A 14989-nucleotide genomic window follows, 5' to 3' on the forward strand; every position below is an offset into this window, starting at 1 on the left:
TGTGTGGCAGGATTTAAAGTAACTGAGGGTAACAGTGTAGCGGGATTTAAAATGTTGCAGCGTCTGATTTCTATGTGTGGCTGAAACAATGTCAGTTCATATCCTGTTAAACGTGCAATTGTCAAGTGCTGAGTCTGTGTTCGGTTTAAAAGAACTTCCACGGAGTGTGGAACTTGTACTGTCAGGGAGTGTCCTAACACTATGGAATCACTCTGTCTGATAGCTAGTGCTGTGGCTGCAACTGACTTGAGGCACGCAGGCAAAGCCTGGGCCACCGGATCTAATGTGCTAGAGAAATAAGCACAGGGCTTGTATTGTCCCGCTTGATCTTGTGTGAGAACAGATAATGCAGTACCATCACATTCAGTGACAAAAAGTGTAAAAGGCTTACTGTAGTTTGGTGTCGCTAGAACAGGTGCTTGGCATAAAGCTTTCTTTAACTCATTGAAAACAAGTGTATGTTCTTGGGTCCAAGGGAGGACAGTCGATGCGGCTGCCTCCTGTGTCGTTAACTGTATCAGTGGCTTGGCTAGATATGCGTACTGAGGGATCCATTGTCTGCAGTAAGAAGTGAGGCCGATAAAAGCTCGTACCTCTTTCTGAGTCTTGGGCTGTGGAAGATGTGCTATTAACTGGATACGGTCTGGTGTCAACTGCCTACCCCTCTTGGACAGTAAGTGTCCAAGGTACACCACTTGCTGGACACAAAATTGCAGTTTCGAAGGGGACACCTTGTGCCCCATCTCGGCCAGGAAATACAAGACTGTAAGTGACGCACGTTCGCAGTCACGTTCAGAACGGGCTGTGATAAATAGATCATCGACATACTGGAGCAGGGCAGTGTCAGTTGGCATATGAATATTGTCTAGTTGTCTTTTAAGTGCTTGACTGTATATGCTAGGACTTTCTGTGAAGCCTTGAGGAGCTCGTGTGAATTTATAGCTTCTTCCATTTAAACAGAATCCGAAAAGGAATTGGCTGTCTGGATGAATGGGGACACTAAAGAATGCGTTCTTGAGATCAATAACAGTAAAGAACGTAGCTTCGGAATCAATGGCAGTCAATAGGGAAGAGATATCTGGAACCACTGGGTACTGGGGTATGATACATTTATTAAGTTCTCGAAGGTCAATCACTAATCGATAGACTGGAGGTGCATTTGGATCAGTACGTTTAAGAATCGGAATGATAGGAGAATTACATACATTGGAGTCAGTTTCTACAACTACTCCTTGAGCAAAGAGCTCGTCAATAATTTTTGATAAGGCTGCTACAGCCTCAGGTGGCAATTTGTACTGTCGGATTCGTGGTAATACAACACCTTGCTTCAGAGTGACACGATATGGTGTAATGTGCATACAACCTACATCAGTTGGACCTTGCGCCCATAAATGCTGTGGTACATTCAATAATCTTGGATCAAAATCACGTAATACATAATGACCTTTAAAATCACGTAAAAACAATCTCACTCCTTCTGGGGAGCAACATATGACTGCTCCTAATTCTTTCAGTGTTTTGATACCTAGTAAGTTTTCTGGACATGATTTCGTAAGTAACAAGTCAGTAGTTCGGGACAATGGACCAACTTCTAGGGAAACTGGTTTCGATATTTCATTAACAATAGGCTTTCCTGAAAATCCAAGGGAAACATTTCTAGAGCCTGAGAGCGGAGCCCCTGGAACCTCGTCATGACTGATGGTAGTCCTACTTGCCCCTGTATCAATCAGAAACTTTCTGTCTTTCCCTAATACTTGACTGTGTACATAGGGACCCTCTTGATCTACAGGAATCTCGATGAGAGGCAAGCCAACCTCCCTCTCTAGGCTGTTTCATGAATACTGCTGATATTCTGGATAATCTGACTGTGCGTACTGGTACATCTGTTGTGTAACGTGTTGTGTGGCAGCTATAGGCTGCGGTACTGTAACTGTCTGTTGTGCATTCTGCGGTGGTTGCGTATTCTGCGGGACATGTTCTGGTCTAGGCGGACGTGGTCTCCCTTTCGTCTTACCTGTAGCTATGTTGTGTTTCAGAACTGCACATTCATTTATATAATGACCTGGCTGTTTACAGTAATTGCAGGTCCCTTTAACGGGAGCTGTAGAATGACTAGTCTGATTCGGACCCCTCTTCTGACTGTCTTGTGGAACAGACTGTGCAACCAGTACTTTCATTTTCGTGTCTTTTATACGTCTCCTTTCATGTTCCTGCTCCTCCCTGATTCTGTTCTGGTGATACTGTAGCATCTGGAGCATTTGTGACGGAGTATTAGCTTGCCAGGTACTTTCGACTTTCAGTACTCGATTTTTAACTTGCGGTAAAGAATTCTCAACTAGTTTGGTAACAAAAAGATGTGGATACGACTCACTACTTGTTTTCAGGCCGCTATTAATAATGAAACATTTCTCAAATCTAGAATAAAAATCACTAGTGTCTTCGTCTTGTTTCTGTTTACAGGCTGAGATGGCATCCCAGTCTTCCTTTTTCGTGGCTAGTAATCTTGGCAAGACTTGTATTAACAACTCGGGCAATGCTTTAACTTTTTCCCCAAGACCGGTACCTGGAACTCGTGTGTTATCTTCAGTCTCTAATGCGGTCCAGTCAATCTTTTTCTCTCCCACCTCCCATTCTTTTTCTTTGAGTTTTTCATATATGCCCGCAGGCAACAGGACCTTTAACATTTTCATGATATCAGGATACGTGTATTCTCCCATACGGAGCATGTCTTTTAATTCACGGTGGAACCCTGCTGGATCTTTATCGTGACAGGGTATTAACTTTTTCATTTCTAGAAGTTCTATTTTCGTGATAGGGGTGTAAACAAATACTCGTTCGAGCTCACCCCCCTCTCCCTTAACTGGATTTACTTCTCGCAATGGATTCTGCCTGTATATGTAGAATTATTTTCTTACTGGGGGTGGAACAGGAACAAAATGTGGATTCAGGAACGTTCTGTATTTGTGGCGCTGTTCTAAAATGACACTAATTAAATCGGTACCTAGACCTTTCCATCTGTTTAGGAGTAACTCGTTCAGTACATCATATAAAGGACCTGGATCAGACTGCTGATCCTCATACAGTGTAATGAGGTGCTGGATCATATACATACCCACCAGACGCTGCTCGGCTGGGGGCAGCTTCAGAAATGTTTGGGCCACTATTTCATCTGAAAACGTGGTAGAATCACTAGTCCATCGGACTGCTGATCGGACTAGTTCTTGTTCATGCATGGTACTAAGCTCACTATAACCTATTCGTAGTTTCAGAATTTTATCGGTGGCCTGGAATACTTGTTCAAGAGAACACTGTTCTGGTACGGGAGGAGGAAAAACTTTCTTGTAATCTAGGCGTGAATGTCGGTCGGAAAATCTAGTTCTACCTACATACGCTATTCTGCTGGGATTCTCGCTGTCTATGTCTTCACTTGAAGAGTCATTCTCTTTCTCGGTTGCTCTTATTGCTTTCTCCTTCTCGTGTATACTTAGAATTTCTTTACGAATTTTCCTGTACATACTTTCTATACTATTCTGTGTCTTATGTTTTCCCTCGGCTATATTGTCACTCCACCTTGTCAGGGCTTTCATCTCGTCTTTGTCTTTATCAGGATAATCCTGCTCTCTTATTAAACAGTTAATCAAGAACTGTAGAATCATACTTTGAATCTCGACCTTTCTGTGTGTCATAGCTTCGTGAATACTCTCTGGATTCTCCCCTGTTCGGATAAAATGATATATTCTGTCTAGATTTTCCTTCATCTCGGGCAGGGTGGCCAAAAAGTTGGCAACTCGTCTTAAACGTACGGAATATAATATCATGTGATCTTCGCCTGGTACTGAATCATATATGCAGTCTATAAGGTATTGCTTGAGGGCTGCGTGTGTAGACACCTTTGGCGTGCGCTGTAACGCTGCGTCTCTCAGCGTCAGTCGTTTTACTTGAGGCGGGGTGGTAGGAGCACCTCCCCCCGCTCCTCCTGAACTAGAATCGTCAGTTAATACTGAATGTGCTGGTAAAGTGACTGGCAAAACGGGCACATGTAATGTGGGCTGGTCCGGGGGTACTGGCACATTAACGGGGTTCCCGGGACCAGTGGCTGGAGGAACAGGAATTACATTATTAACAGGGTGCTGAGGTTGAGCAGGCGGAATAGGATTTGCATATTCTGGGACTGTATCGTCCAAATAGGACGAAAGAAAAATTTCAGCTGCAGTCGGTTTATGACGTAGCTTAGTCGGGACCAATGGTGGCGGTAAATTACAGGGTACTTCCGGGGTTGCCTTCGGCAAGCCCTCGGCAAGAAGAGGATACATACCTTTAATAAGGGCATTTCTCTGTCTGTCTGACTGTTCTGCTCTAACTCGTTCACCTTCTTCTAGAAGTTCCCTTTCTTGGGCTTTTTCTGAGGATTCCCTACTTAATTCTGCTTTTCTGAAATCTTTTTCGGATCTTTTATGGGATTCTTTACGCCATAATTCTATGGCATCTTTCTGGGATTGTCTGGCTTTCTTTTTCCATAATGCTTCTTCTACTCGCATGATGCACTTGGCATCCCATGTACCTGATACTGGCCATCTATATTTCTCTTCAAGATTCTTTGTATAATCCACCCATAAGTCTAGATATAATATGGCATCTAAGCCATGCTTGTGATACATAAAGTGTCCAGGACTGTCCCTAGGAGGGACAGGAACTGCTTCTTCGAGTAACCCTTTTCTGGTTTTTATCTGACGTAACTTCGAAAACAGAGGCATATTTGAGTCCTACTAGAACTTAAACACAATACACAATAATCACAGTAATGAAATGGCAAACAAATCACTCATACCATGACATAAGAATACATTAATAACAGTTCGAACAGAATACTACCTGATACACTGAAAACATAACACTTGAATTTCTCGAGAACGGACTTACTAGAATTACTGGATGCACTGCTAAAACAGTACAGAACATACCGGTCTCATAAAGAGACACGTCATACCGTATCCACCTAGATGGACACGTCGGACTGGATCTGCGTACCCAAACCCATCGGACCGGAGACAAACTAATGACCCCGTCTAGATACTCCCCCAGCAACGGTACTCACCGGGAAGCAGAACTGAAGGCCTCGGACTGGACTGGACTGCTACGACGTCTGGTTACTACGCATGCGCTTCGAACTTCGGGCTTCGGAAACAGGTGGGCCTCCGGATACCTCGGACTTTGCTCTCTCGGCTTGGGCTCTGGTCGGGACGAACCGCATTCCTCACTGCCTCGTCTGGATGCCGGACCGCAGTCTCCGTCTCCTCCGTGGGCCTGAGGGAGACTTGATGAAGCAGAAATATCTGCACGTGCACGGTAGAGTTCCGTCACGGCTGTAGAAGGGTCAGGGGGCCTGCGTTACATCTCCGGCGCGTGGGGAAGGGGCTATTCCCTGTTTGGGCGCCATTATGTGGTAAATAAATAATTAATTACCGGTACTATTTTTCTATACATTAACTAAAACAGATAGCTCAATAAATAAGAGGCAGGATCCGGGGTATCTGAGTTGAACAGGCTTTAATCAGGCACAAGGGAAGGGACAGGATCGGAACAGCCTGTAATAGAATGGCATGGAATGGCAGCTGCAACGTCTCATCAACAGTACATAGTATATATAGGAAAACATTACAATTACATTGAATACAGTAGGCGTAACAAGTGACAAACGTAAGATAAGAACACATGGGCGTAAAAAGAAGGCGTGCACAGGGCGTGCACGAAGACATGTGATGAAAAACGTCACAGAAGTGTCACAAATGGGTGGATACATGGAGGGGGCTACCTGGGCAGCTGGAACCTTTAACCTAGTGGTGCACGCAAACGGACCATGACGTGTAACTGGGGAGAGCTGGGGGCTCTGACTTCTAGCACTAGAAGAGGAGACTAAAGTCTGGGATGTCAGGACGACATATGCCTATAGCATATCTGGTATCTTGTGTTTGGAGTACATGTTGATAGAATCTAAAAGTCATCAGAGCAAAGGCTACTTGACACTAAGGCTGGTGTATGCATATATTCTTCATGTATTGCGTGTGCTATGAATCTTCTATGGATATTAATACAGTAATTCACTTGCATGGAGACAGAAAGACTAGACTATAGCTGAAGATGTTTATGCAGTTCGTTAGCTTAGGAATGTGAAGACGGAGAGCTGAACTGATAACTGTATGCATAACATATTCTTGGCAGGCGGGCAGACAGAGCCAGGCCGGGCACCGCGCTGCGCGGCAGGAAGTAAGCGAAGGGTCAGGGATGCAGGTGGGGGCTGCATCGCTCCTCGGAGTGGTTTCACGAGACTGGAGCTTGAATCTGGTGTTCAGGCCCTTTGAGGCCAAGAAACGGGGACAATTCGATGAATTAACGTGCATAATGTAAAACGTTGGCAACATAGGCCTAGAAGCCTAATTCACGTTGCTTTCACGGGGACTGGATAACTGACATACTAACGTTGGACACAACTATAATGGCGTCTTTATTCGGTCATAGGGGGATATATGCATATTAGTCATGCACATATTACATAGGATGGGGAACACGTAGGCACACATGACAAGGCAAAATTCGATTTTCCTCAGTGCACACAAATACGTTGACACTGAGGGTCCTTAGAATGAAACCCCCACAGGTGCCATTGCCTACATGGGTGGAACCAGCACTTAAATAGCACCAAAGGATCATTAAAAATATAACTTCACTATATAACACTTAATAGCATAACACAACAGCCCACAACCAGTAACTAAAACGCTCAGCTTGTTTGTGTTTTGTTAGAGTTATTTTTTCAACCTCTGTTAATTCAGAGCCACACTTTACTGCCACAAAAGTATAATTTCAAGCACACTTAAAGCAGGCAAATGAAACTACATTAACTTTAATATCTAGAGAGACCGTGGCACTACAGCCCAGTGTCACATGGCCTGCACATAGTAATCATAGACACAAAACAACAAAGCGACAGCTCTGGAAAGCCCCAGAGGAAAACATTTCACTTTAGCACTTGGGTGGTTACTGCTGGGAAATAATTAGCATCACCAGGGGCACACTGAATGAATTCAGAGAGTATATGTAGGCAGCGAACAGCCTGGAAGTGAGACAGATTCCAACACCTCCATTAAGGTGTCTCACCTTGTTTAAATTGAGTTTTTCTGTGTCTGTAGTTGGCTTATGGGACCTTCGCTCTACCTCCTTGCTGGTGAATTTTGACCATTCAGGACATGCTGGGTCTCTCTGCTGAAAGCTAAGGCTGCCGGCCAGCTGTGATTGTGCTCTGTGATGGGAGTGAGCTGCTGTGGGCTGATGCTGCTGGTGCTGCTGGTCCTGTCCTTTCGTTGCTGCTGGGCCAGGAGCACCGGATGTAGATTGCAGGGCCAGGTGGAGACTGGCCACCAGCTGGATGGAGACATCCTCATTGGGGGGATTGTCCCAGTGCACTGGAACTGGAAGGGTCCTGACACCCCCTTCACTGACTCCCCAGAACCCCTCCTCTGCCAAGAGTAAGAGCATGTCTCGCTTTATTATTGTCATTGTCTCTGGCATTGCACTAGCAAGCAGCCACCATAGTGGTAGCCTTTATCTGTTGTCTGGAGCCTCTTTAAGGTAGGCATTCTAATTGTATAGATGTGCTAGCAGTTCTGAATGAGGTCTCCTTATCTACCTTGCACAGATGGATCATCAGTTCTGAATGAAGTCTCCTTATCTACTTTGTACAGATGTGCCAGTAGTTCTGAATGAGGTCTCCTTATCTACCTTGTACAGATGTGCTAGCAGTTCTGAATGAGGTCTCCTTATCTACCTTGTACAGATGGGCCATCAGTTCTGAATGACGTCTCCTTATCTACCTTGTACAGATGCGCAAGCAGGTTTGACTGAGGTCTCCGTATCTACTTTGTACAGATGTGCTATCAGTTCTGAATGAGTTCTCCTTATCTACCTTGTACAGATGTGCCAGCAGTTCTGAATGAGGTCTCCTTATCTCAAATGCGCTAGCAGTTCTGAATAAGGTCTCCTTATCTACCTTGTACAGATGTGCCAGCAGTTAGTGAATGAGTTCTTCTTATCTAGCTTGTAGACATGTGCCAGCAGTTCTGAATGAGGTCTCCTTATCTACCTTGTACAGATGTGCCAGCAGTTCTGAATGAGGTCTCCTTACCTACCTTGTACAGATGTGCTAGCAGTTCTGTGAATGAGGTCTCCTTATCTACCTTGTACAGATGTGCTAGCAGTACTGTGAATGAGGTCTCCTTATCTACCTTCTACAGATGTACCAGCAGTTCTGAATGAGGTCTCCTTATCTACCTTGTACAGATGTGCTTGCAGTTCTGAATGATGTCCCCTTATCTACCTTGTACAGATGTGCCAGCAGTTCTAAATGAGGTCTCCTTATCTACTTTCTACAGATGTGCCATCAGTTCAGAAGAAGGTCTCCTTATCTAACTTGTAGACTTGTGCCAGCAGTTCTGAATGAGGTCTCCTTTCCTACCTTGTACAGATGTGCCAGCAGTTCTGAATGAGGTCTCCTTATCTCCCTTGAACAGATGTGCCAGCAGTTCTGATTGAGGTTTCCTTAGCTAACTTGTAGACATGTGCCAGCAGTTCTGAATGAGGTCTCCTTATCTACCTTGTACAGATGTGCTAGTAGTTCTGAATGAGGTCTCCTTATGTACCTTGTACAGATGTGCTAGCAGTTCTGAATGAGGTCTCCATACCTACCTTGTACAGATGTGCTAGAAGTTCAGTGAATGAGGTCTTACAGATGTGCCAGCAGTTCTGAAGGAGGTCTCCTTATCAACTTTGTACAGATGTGCTAGTAGTTATGTGAACGAGGTCTTCCTATATACCTTGTACAGATGTGCTAGAAGTTCTTTGAATGAGGTCTCCTTATCTACCTTGTGCAGATGTGGCAGCAGTTATGAATGAGGTATCCTTATCTAACTTGTAGACATGTGCCAGCATTTCTGAAAGAGGTCTCCATATCTATCTTGTACAGATGTGCCGTCAGTTCTGAAGGAGCTCTCCTTATCTACTCTGTACAGATGTGCCAGCAGTTCTGAATGAGGTCTCCTTTCCTACCTTGTACAGATGTGCAATCAGTTCTGAATGAGGTCTCCTTTCCTACCTTGTACAGATTTGCCAGCAGTTCTGAATGAGGTCGCTTTATCTATCTTGTACATATGTGCTAGCAGTTCTGAATGAGGTTTTATGACTCAAAAACGCAGGAAAATACTTTGCATACCTTTAAAACACATTTTTACCCAGCATTTTTTAGAATGCAAATACTTTTATAACGCTTGAAATTACCACACATTGTTTGTATATAATTCTATATATATTTTTCAAAAATTATTCATGGGGCGAGGTCCCCACAACCCTCCAATTTACCTTAAATGCGTGGTAAATGCATACGCTGTAAAGGCAAATATGGGGTAAAAAATGCATGGTAAAAGAACCACTTGGTAAAACCTTGTTGTATAGGCTGTTTCCCATTGATCTACTCTGCGCAGATGTGCCGGCAGCTCTGAATGAGATGATAGCCCTCTCTACCCACAACAGATGTGGTAATCCTAATTCGGATGGCCTTTTTATCGAGCCAGCTTTGCGTGATTTTCTGTTCAAGATAACATCAACCAAATATTCTCCAATGTAGTAGAATATAATCTAGAAAGTTACGCAAAATTGCACATAGTTATGCAAAATGCAAATCAGGCATTTATGTATTTTACAGCAAAACGACGCAAGCGCACATTTCCCACTTTAAAAAAAGGAATCAAAGTCACAAGTGCCTCAAGCAACAGCCTCTCGAGTTCTGGTCATTCTCGTTGTATCAGCACGATAATTTTGCTAGGACTGCAGCTTAATTACACAATGTGGTGTATTTATGTGAATTTTCATACCACAAGTATATCGCAAAACGCCCGATATTAAGCGACATACACTGACATCATTTTCATTTTGCCTGGGCCTACTACTATTAGACATCAGTAAATCCAGTAGTGCAAAACTCGTCGCAGGACAGTGATTTCCTTGTAGGTTTGGTAACATCCACATACTTGGGAGATCCCGTGTGCTAACAAATATCTTCCACCTATCCCCCCCATGAAGAGGATAGAAGAATTAATCAGAACAAGCAGAATGGTATGCAGATTTGTAGAGTGCACTATCAACAGGGAGGGGATCCTGGCGCTAAGCAGGCGTGAGTCTGTGCACATTTAGGGCGTGGCGGGACGACTCGGACAGCAGGGTCTTCAGCTTTTTGCATAAATGAAGAAGCTAAGAGGGTGCTCTCATGTGTAGCGGCAGGAGTGATGCAGGCAAAGGCTCGACTGTCAGATCTGTTTTTCCATATGGGTGGGATTTATGCAAGTAGGAGTACTGACAATTGAAGGTGTCTGGAAGGTTTGTGAAAGCAGATGCGATTGTTGAGGTATGCTTGGCCAGTGTTGTGTAGTGCCTTCAAAGTGTGGGTGAGGAGTTTGAATTGTGCTTGTTTCTGAATGGGGAGTCAGTGGAGATCCTTATTGTGTGGTGTGATGTGAGTGCCTGGTGGGAAGATGAGAGTGATTCTGGTTGCCAAGTTCAGAATGGTTTGCAGCCTTCTGGTGAGTTTGTTGTTTACTCCGGCATAGAAGGTGCTCCTGTTGTCCAGCTTGCTTGTGACCTATGAACGCATGATGGTTTTCCAGGTATTGGTTAGGAGCCCTTTGAAAAGCTTCTTCAGTATCTTCAGGGTATGACAGCATGAAGCAGTGACAGCATTGACTAGAGCGTTAATTTCGAGTTTGCTGTCACTGATCATCCTGAGGTTCTTGACATGGGTGGTGGGGGTGCATGGGGGTGAGTGTCAGTCCTAGCTCTGGTGGCCACCAGTTGTAGTCCCACAGTGATGTGCTTCTCCTGAGGATCACAATTTTGGTGTTCAGTTTCAGACAGTTGGTCTTCATCTAGTGGGCAATTTCAGTCATACCAGCCTAAATCCTAGTTTAAAGTGGGAAGAGGAATAGATTACTCCCAAAACTGTTGGGGGCACACAGTTGTACATTTCATTCAAACGCACATGTGGAAATACCTCTGCCTAATGACATATAGCAATTCATTAATGTTCCCCAGGAGTAAGGATGGTGTCTTTCCGAAATGCTGTGATTTTCCGAATCTGTACATTGACACATATGAAAGGATACATCTTGTTGGATTGCGATTTGCGACTGGCTTTTGTGAATAACCCCAGAGTGTTTGATAAGCACCACTAAGAACAATGTGTCAGGAGCTGGCAGAAAAAGTACTGCTACACTGAAGCACATGCAGTAAAATGGTGCAGTTTTAGCAATCAAAATGGAAGCCCTTCTGCTACTGCACAGGTCAGTTTATGTGCCATGCCAAACAGACCTATAGTGAATGGACTGATTATAAGCACTTATACCTTACCGCCTTGACTGTTGTTGATCAATGTTCCAAGTGAACCGCCTACGAAACACACACCAACAGCTTGTGTTTATGTTGAGCCAATGGCTTTAGTGTTGTGGGACTGTGGGGTTTACCACCGTCCTAGAGGTTTGGTGATATTCCCACGTGGAATGTGAAATGCAGGAATTTTGTACTTTATTCTTTACCACAAAATTTGAACTGATTCATTCTGTGTGGAAAATTAAAGCTTTTTCGTAATTTATTTAATAATTTTTTATGCTGTGTGGTCACTTATTGCTCAGTGTGCCATCGGTTGCTTCATCCCATGGAATGATTACACAACCAATGCAGCATTTAAGGTCTCTATCCCTTAAGGGTTGATGGTATTTATGCACTTTATAATCTTAATTATGCATTGCACAGTGTACAGAATAAAGTCTGTGATCTCTTGGTTGTCTCAAATACAATATGGTGTAAATACTATATTGTAATGTCTGAGAATTATTTATAGCATTTAAATGACACTCACTTTTTTCTGTTTTCCACTTTCAATAATGTGTTGTTCAGTTCCATACACTGTAAAGAGTGAGACATAATAAACACGCTTGGATCTGATGATTTAGAGAATTATTTGTTTTTAATTTCCTGCTCATTAGCCTGAACTTTATCAATTGACAGGAGTGAGTGGTTTGGGCTGTTCATTGTATTTCCAAATGCCAGGTACATTGAAATAAAGCTAGCATCTGTCAAACATTGATTGCATTGATTTGAAGAAGGAAGAGAGTCAGTGATATTGACGTTTTATGCTCTTGAAAACAATAAATGTGTGATTATATGTGGGCCATTAAATTCTGATATGTGACATAACTCCTGTCAATGCACCTCCAAATTTCTTCCATCTAAACTTCAGTGAATTTACCGAGGGGGGCTCGGATGCAGCTGCGGCCGCTGCAGATAAGAACGGTGGGGCATCGGGGACGGTTGGGGGGATTTGAGAGATGAACACGAGGGAAAATTAAATAAATAATTATTTTACCCTCATGGTCGTCTCTCGAAATCCCTCCCTACCCGGACCCACCGCCGACCGCCACTCTTACCTGCAGCAGCCGCTGCTTGGGAAATGGTTGGTAAATACTGGGACAGGAGGAATTTGGGGTGGAGATCTCTAGACTTCGCAAGCAGTTTTACATGTTCCTGGGGAATATAAGGTGTTTACCACATCCTGTATACACCTTATCCAATGGTATTGGTATTCACTGTGTACGGTCAATGCTTCTTCCCATCCCGGTCACTAGTAATTGGGACCCAACTTTGGTGCCCTGGGACAGGGCTTTTCTTCCACTTAAGGCTACTATATAGGCAAAACATGACACCTAAGTCTATCTTCATGGAAAGAAAGCCTAATTTGATAACCCACATGGTAAAACGTCTGGGGACTAGTCACAGTGTCTATGGCACTTATTTGTAGGCCAACACTGGTGTAGACCCGTGGAGCCACATCTAGCAGGATAAGACATGCAAATTGAAGTAGTTAATATTGGTTCAGACTATCATCAACTGCATACTAACATATTCTCATGGACAAGAAAGTAACAGTTTGTTTAATGCTTAACCTCACTGCTAGATCTAGACTTGCTAACATGTGGCCTTTACTTGCAGCTTTAACTTACTGTCTTACCATTGGGCCCGAAGTATATATTTTGCAGTGGCTGAAATTAATCAAGACCATGGTTTCCTTCCAAACATCACCTTGGGTTTCCGGATCTTCGACTCATGCCTGTCTATGGCACGGTCCCTTAAGGCAATCATGTGGCTTTTGGCAGGAGAAAGTGCCGGATTCCCAAATTATGGCTGTGAGAACAAGTCCCCGCTCGCAGCTGTCATTGCAGATTCAGGCTCAACAGAGTCCATAGCTATTGCTAGGTGGCTTGGACTTTACAGGTATCCCCAGGTATGTATTAATTGAATGATTAGACCATTGAAGGATTGCTTTCTTTTCTATGCTTAATACAAATTAATGACTAGCATATTTGTGCACATTTGCCTTTGTCATGTTAGTCAAACGTTTAAAAGACCGCAAAGTTGAAGCAAGAGACCTCTACTTTCAGGATTCAATGATGGAAAGGAAAATCTCTTGACTGCAAAAATTAGTTTTTTTGCACCCTTTCCCCATCTAATGTGAAGAAAAGTTTCCAGAGGAAATCTAACAATTTGCAGTTAGCCTGTTCTGTGGGAAGGTGGAGCTGAAATATCATGTTGGTTCATCATGTACTAGATTTGAAAGCCCACTTGAGATATTACTTTTGAATGAATATGCAAAAGTCCCACATCTGTAAACATACATGAAGATTTTCCTAGGTAATTGCAATCCCAACACAAGGGACGGATATCAACATAAAAGGAACCAAAATAATACTTAAGAGATCAACCTGCATATATATAGGATAAACTGTGCCCACTAGGGTCACTAGATAATTAACAACACCTTTCTAACATATACAAAGTTCCCAAGATAAGAATCCAAAGAATAAATTATACAAAATTTCAAAATTTGTATTTTCATTATTGGCATTCATGGGCCAAGGTGCTCATCAGCGCTTAGTCAGATAAATCTATTTCAATCAGTTATAGAGACGGACGGGGCAGTGGCAAAGGTCCTCCAAACGGCGGGCGGGGCAAACGGCTCCAGGATACCATGATTGCAATGGACTTATCTGACTAAACCTGGACACTAATGCCCGCTTATTCTTACTGCTTTCCTATACATATTGAAGCCTAAGGAGCCAGTTTATGCACATATTCTGTGTTATCTATTGATATCCTTTGTTGAGTTGGTCTCAAAATGTTTTGGCCTTTTCAGCTTATCTGTTTGGACAACCCACACCAAGGTCTCTTCTCTTGTGTCCCACATATGTATCTGTGTTGCCCTGATAAAGGTGTGACCCGCATTGGGCCAGACACCGAAACACGTGTTGGCACTGAATAACCTTGTGCATCCGGATCTAGCTACAACCTTCAACCAAGAGAATGCACGAGAGGCTCTCATGTTAACATCAATTGGCTGTATAGGATTCCCCATTGTCCGGTAATTTTATGGATCTGTTTGTTGTTATAATGTTTCTGATTGGTAGTTATGCTTGAGAGTGCATGAATTTTTGAATGAGTGTTGGTCATGAATGCGGGACCATATCTATATTTATGTGTCTGATATGTATTATATATATATGTTGTTATCCTTGTTTTGTTAATTCTAATCAATTATACGAATGCCAATAATGAAAAAAAAAATGTAAACATTTTGAAAAATGTATTCTTTGGATTCCTATCTTGGGAAATATGTATATGTTAGCCCAGTGTTGTTGATTTTCTAGTGACCCTAGTGGGCACAGTTTATTCGATATATTGGCAGGTAGATCTCTTTTGTACTATTTTGGTTGTTCTCCCCTGTCTAACCCGCATATCATTCGTCTTCAGGGGCCCACTTCTTAGAGGTTATCCACATAAAAGGAGCCTCAAGTGTAATATTACAACCAGGGAACATCAGCCTGTACATAAACCATTA

General features: G+C 43.2%; 1 protein-coding gene across 1 annotated transcript in view; it reads left to right on the forward strand.

Moving 5' to 3' along the window:
• Positions 1–14989, forward strand: part of LOC144797943 (extracellular calcium-sensing receptor-like) — an 89709-nt gene that overhangs the window by 19193 nt on the left and 55527 nt on the right. Inside the window, exon 2 of the mRNA XM_078668747.1 lies at positions 13087–13378. Within this exon, the coding sequence (XP_078524873.1) occupies positions 13087–13378 (292 nt within the window). The remainder of the gene's footprint in view (positions 1–13086; positions 13379–14989) is intronic.

This window comes from Lissotriton helveticus, chromosome 12, assembly GCF_964261635.1.
Source record: "Lissotriton helveticus chromosome 12, aLisHel1.1, whole genome shotgun sequence".
Lineage (NCBI taxonomy): Eukaryota > Metazoa > Chordata > Amphibia > Caudata > Salamandridae > Lissotriton > Lissotriton helveticus.